The sequence below is a fragment of the Gymnodraco acuticeps genome, unplaced genomic scaffold (assembly GCF_902827175.1).
Source record: "Gymnodraco acuticeps unplaced genomic scaffold, fGymAcu1.1, whole genome shotgun sequence".
Classification (NCBI taxonomy): domain Eukaryota; kingdom Metazoa; phylum Chordata; class Actinopteri; order Perciformes; family Bathydraconidae; genus Gymnodraco; species Gymnodraco acuticeps.
In genome coordinates, this window is record NW_022990643.1 from 190,330 (window position 1) to 195,836 (window position 5,507).

The 5,507-nt window shown below is 40.1% G+C and overlaps 1 protein-coding gene across 1 annotated transcript; it reads left to right on the top strand.

Moving 5' to 3' along the window:
• Nucleotides 1-1,648: 1,648 nt before the first annotated feature.
• Nucleotides 1,649-3,000, top strand: LOC117554740. The gene is made up of 5 exons (XM_034229230.1): nt 1,649-1,739; nt 1,907-1,983; nt 2,087-2,267; nt 2,357-2,599; nt 2,733-3,000. Exons 1-5 carry the CDS (start codon nt 1,688-1,690, stop codon nt 2,822-2,824), a joined length of 645 nt encoding a protein of 214 aa, XP_034085121.1. The 5' UTR covers nt 1,649-1,687; the 3' UTR covers nt 2,825-3,000.
• Nucleotides 3,001-5,507: the final 2,507 nt, after the last annotated feature.

A 5,507-nucleotide genomic window follows, 5' to 3' on the forward strand; every position in this document is an offset into this window, starting at 1 on the left:
AGGCCTTACCTAGCAACAGGCTAATTAGTGGCTAGCACTCATTACAGTCAGTCTACTGAGCTCAGCCCCTCTCCAACACATCATCTGTATTGAGTCAGAAACACAGCATGCACGTTACGGTTCAAAACTAACTCAGATTGGAAAAGGCTAAGCAAAGAGCTTTGCTAAATAGAGAGTTTTAGCCCCCATCTTTTGGGATTTCAGACTATATTTATCCAAATAGTATTTTCTCATCCTGAATACTAAATTGAGATGATTTTGTTTTCTTCTTTACAGGCCAGCACCTCACATGCTACCAGCAGATTACCTGTGATGACAGATTATGCATGTCAGACTGACCCACCCAAGTACCGTACTGTTCGTACATAGCTATCCTCGAGGACTCTTGGTTCACATCGAAGTACAGGTTAGAAGCACGTTTTTCAAATGTTCTTTGGATACATCTTGACATTCTGATGTTGTAGCCTTTAATTTGTGTGCTTCTAATTGTTGTAAAATATTTTTGTTTTATCTTTTGTTTTGTTTTTAATGTCAAATACAATTATGTTACAGCTGTCCAGGCTAAAATTCCCTGCAGAAGCGTTGGTGTCGAAACACTTCCGTTGGAAGTGCCAGTGCCCTTTTTAACATCCACCCCCTTAAAGAGACCACCAAAGAGGCCCCGTGTGGATCTTGAAGAGGAATACGAAGATCCATTTGAGGGAAGCTCTTCTTTGGTGTTTTCCGAAGGCCAGGATGCAACTTATGATCCAGCAGAATCCATAACAAATGCTACAGAAACAACAGCCATGTATTTCAAGCCGAGTTACTGAAATATCACTATGTGTGAGTTTGTCTATGTATTGTATTTTTTGCTGTATATAATTCAAACATTGATAATAGGGAAACACCAAAGATCTCTAAAGCAACAATCTGTGTGATGGATCTTAACTTCTATTTTTTTGTTTTAGTCGTCAAGAACAAAACCCCCCCCCCAGACGATCAACACATACATCGTGTATGAGACCTGCCTCATGGAGCTTTTTGAATCATGTCCTGTGTGCAAGTGTGTGTGTAATGTTCAAACCAGAAGGATCGGTACATTCATATCAGTGCAGCAGCTGTGCCCCCATTGTCAGTTTACAAGAAACTGGAATAGCCAGCCTGTTCTTGGGAGTACTCCAGTTGGAAACCTGCAGCTATCAGTTGCAACATATGTCAACGGAGCATCTTTCTACAAACTTTCAAAGGTAAATTAACTGCAGAAGATTGTATTGCCAATGTTTGAAAATGCAAATGTTGTTGTTGAATAAGATAGGACAAGGTAACAATAACAAGAGTGAGAAAAGGTGGGAATAGGGCACTGTTAGGTAACGACCCATGCTAATATGTAAAGATCTTTTGGGAGGGTGGTGTGGAGAAAGAGAAGAGAAGTGAAAGGGGCACTGTAGAGTAAGCACCCCTAATGACATGTTCAGCTCTTTCCCTGTTTAAAAAAAGGGCAGCTCATTTGCACTTTCCAGGTTCTCCTCATTGACACATCTACAGGTGATCTTTGAGATTAAAATGTATTCTTGCGGTTTTCTTTCAACCATTAGGTCTTCAAACAATGAATATGCAGCTATGCAAATACAACACCTTCCGAAGGCATGCCAGGATGTTCATTGAGCCAGCGATTATTTCTTACTGGCAAAAATCACAGGAAGGCATGCTACAGAAGCTCCATGCAGAGGAGAAAGTGATAGTTGCTGACTCCCCAGGTATGTATTTTTTATATAATTCACATTTTACATTTCAGAAAGGGGTTTCACTATGTGTGATTTGTTCAATTAATGGTTCCTGAAAAACATATGCTAAACACTACAAGCAAAAATACAAATTCACCATCCGCAGAGAAAAGTAATTACTGTAAAACATATTTTCACAGGCCACTCTGCAAAGTTCGGAAGCTATACTACGATGGACCTGAAGAACAACAAAGTCGTTGACCTCCAGTTGGTTCAGGTAAGTGGGGTGAAATGAAATATCAATGTTTTTTTCTTTAACACTGTTTGCACGTTATATTTAAAATGTGTGTATCAATGGTTATTTGTATGTGTCATAACAGAGCAATGAGGTTGGTGGAAGCTACCACATGGAGTTAGAGGGCCTGAAAAGGAGTCTGGAGTTGTTAAAGGAACGTGGTGTGACTCTGGACTGTATTGTCACGGACAGACATCTGCAAATTCAGAAATTCCTAAGGGAAAGCAGCATCACCCAATTCTTTGATGTGTGGCACATAGAAAAAGGTATTTTTATTTGTTAATTTCTATAATAATAATATAATAATATTTTGAGTAAACTTGTATATTAACTACATGTTAAATGTATTTATTAGGGATTTCTAAGCAACTGGAGAAGGCTGCAAAAAAGAAGGACTGCGAAAAACTTCGAGGGTGGGTGAAGAGTATAAGAAACCACATATACTGGACTGCAGCAACCTCCACCACCGGGCCTGAGAGAGTAGCCAAATGGACTTCCATCCTGAACCACGTGCAGGATATCCACTCTCATGATGACCCCCTGTTCCCCAAGTGCCTTCATCCACTGCGCATTGCGCAATACCAATGGATGGCTGCAGGTATGTTGTTCATAAACCATATTACATTACTCTATAAATATTTGTAAGGGACAACTATTGAATACAGGATGTTGTCAGACACAATCTATAAAGCATGACAATTCAAATATGACTTTGATTTTCAAATTCTTAGGAACGCCGGCCTTTCACAAGCTGGAGACAATTCTCTCAACCAAGAGGATTTTGAAAGCTGTGGCCAAACTCAGCCCACACCACCAGACTTAATCTTTGGAGTCATTCCATGCCGTCATCCTACGCTTTGCTCCAAAGAATGTTGTGTTTCCATTTCTTGGAATGTTGTGCAGGTAAAATAAACCATAGTTACTTACTAATTAGTGACAATTTGTACATTCTTTGCTATTATTTACTTTTTTTTCCCTCATGGCGGAAATGAAAGACTGTACCTGGCAGCCCTGCACTACAATGAAAACGCTGAGCGTGCACAAGCCACTACATCCACTGGAAAGCCTCTGTATAAACTGCAGTTCCCAAAGGCCAGGAAGGGAGAATGCAGAGCAAAACCAGTAAAGACTGACCCCACATTCTGTAAGTGTTTAAAATATTTATTATATAACTATTTACAAATATAAAAAAATTAGAAAGAACTTTCAGTTTTTTACATGCATATCTAAACCACATTTTTTGTTGTGCTTTTTTTAACATTGCACAGGCTACGTGGCCAACTTGATGGACCTCATATTCGACCAAGTCTTTGTGGACCCTGCACCATTCACACAGGAGCTTCTGAAGATACCCATCCCAGAGGACCTGTGTTCCCAATATGAGCGACCTGACAGGGAGGAGGTGATCTCCGGGTATGCTACATGGTTCAATTTGGCTGCCGTCTGAACCCAACATAGATATTTCGCGGATCAGGAAACTCCCTGCGAATCCTGAGGACAACGCAGGCCGGAATCACCACTCTGATCCTGCGTCCAAGGAAGCCCCAGCACCAGCTCACAAAGCTTCTGTAGGCTAGATACCTGTGACGCCTGCAATCATTAAAAAAATATATTGTGTCATTTATATATAATACAAGTACATTTAGTTTTTTTTATGGGTTCAAAGAACTGTTGATTTTGACAATAAAGTTCCGAGTTGATATCAAATGTGTCGTGATTATTCATGTTTGGATGGGTAAAGAATATTCTGATTTCAAAAGCATAAGGTTGTGTGTGGACTTTTGTTGTCGTACACATGGGTGTGTTATGCCATTGCTGTGTAATAATATATATATATATATAATAGTACATGTACAATGAAAGATTGCATAAAGCCATATACACCAGTATTTATTTCCATGAACAATATTAGCATTCGTTTTACAATTTCAGTCAAAAGAAACAAACTACTCACTGCTCTATTTGCCTCAACTGTAGTCCATGTTCAGCTCTGTAAATATTCAATGCATCTGCAGGGAGAACACATTCAGGCACACAGGCTCCAATCCAGGATGGTCCACCATACAGGTTACAGAGTCCTCAAGTTCCTGCATCCGTCTTGACACCTAGTGTGATAAACATATTGAATGACATGTTAGGGTTAGGGTTGCATTCTCTAAACAGACAACTTAGTGAAGCTATCAAAAATGTTACCTGTGGTATCGCCATGCAGCACACATTCTCCGGTTCAGAAGGCATCGTGGCGCAATTTGCACATGTACACCTGTAGAAAGAAGTCAATAACTGAGCTTTTAAAAACACATGAAACTACACACACTGCTGACAACTGAGGTGTTGTTGGAGTTATACTTTTTATCACCCTAAGTTATTGAACTTTCCAACGGTTGTTGCACGATGTTGGAAGAAAAGGGCTGTAAACTATTAATAAACGCAATGAGGCCATTGTATATATGCTGAAAATATGAATGTCTCCCTTTATAAATATATAGGCTATATGTATCGCTGTTTTTGCGTTACAAACTCTAAGTTACAAACTGTACACATTGCATTCTTGCTAATTAGCCAAAATATGAACGGAATAAGTAGCAATCATCGAAACAGAGTAAAATAAATAGGAACAACAGCTTGTCAACTAACCATTCAGAAACGTCCTGCTGCAACCGAGATGTTTCCACCTCCACCAAAACCTCCGCTGCTTCAGGGTCAGTCTCTGGATCAAATTGATAATACGCTTGAACACATGCATTGCTCTGAGATGACATGTTTATTCCACACGTAATCACAGCAAGCATGGTAACGTGACTCTCGCCGGCTCATGCCCCGCTCTTCTGCAGGGGGGCGTGGTCAGCTGCTGCTCAGAATTTTCAAAGACAGGCTTGGAAAAGAGCGAAAATGAGCGAAACGAGGCATGGCTAAAAAATGATCTGTTTGGTATTTTGAAAAATAAAATGTATAAATATACCTTATATAGGTATGGTCATACACTATATCATTTAAATATAGCATGATAGGTCTCCTTTAATATCAGAAAATGAACATGTTTCTAGCCTGGATCCACAAAAACATATTCTGTATATAGTTAGATTCCCCCTTCATGACAACGGGACTGCTGCTCCTAGCTCCTCTCTGCTAGTTCCATTGGCTCCGTGATGCTACAGCGGCTCAGCTCATGAGGAGAACACTACTTACTTTAAAGAACTCATTATACCCTACTGTCCTACTAGGGCATTGCGTTCCAAGAATGCAGGGTTGTTGGTTGTTCCTAGAGTCTCTAAAAGTACAATGGGAGCCAGAGCCTTTTCTTATCAAGCTCCACATTTGTGGAATCAGCTTCCAGTTTGTGTTCGGGCGGCAGACACCCTATCCGTTTTTAAGAGTGCGCTTAAGACCTTCCTTTTTGATAAAGCTTATAGTTAGGGCTGATTAGATTCAGCCCCTAGTTTTGCTGATATAGGCTTAGTTTGTCGGGGGACATCTTACTTCTTCCTTCTCTCTGTCTATACCTG

Coding starts and splice junctions, on each gene's coding strand:
- LOC117554740 (XM_034229230.1), top strand. CDS start 1,688: ATGCTACAGAAGCTCCATGCAGAGGAGAAAGTGATAGTTGCTGACTCC. Junction 1,740..1,906: donor GATAGTTGCTGACTCCCCAG/GTATGTATTTTT, acceptor ATATTTTCACAG/GCCACTCTGCAAAGTTCGGA. Junction 1,984..2,086: donor TTGACCTCCAGTTGGTTCAG/GTAAGTGGGGTG, acceptor GTGTCATAACAG/AGCAATGAGGTTGGTGGAAG.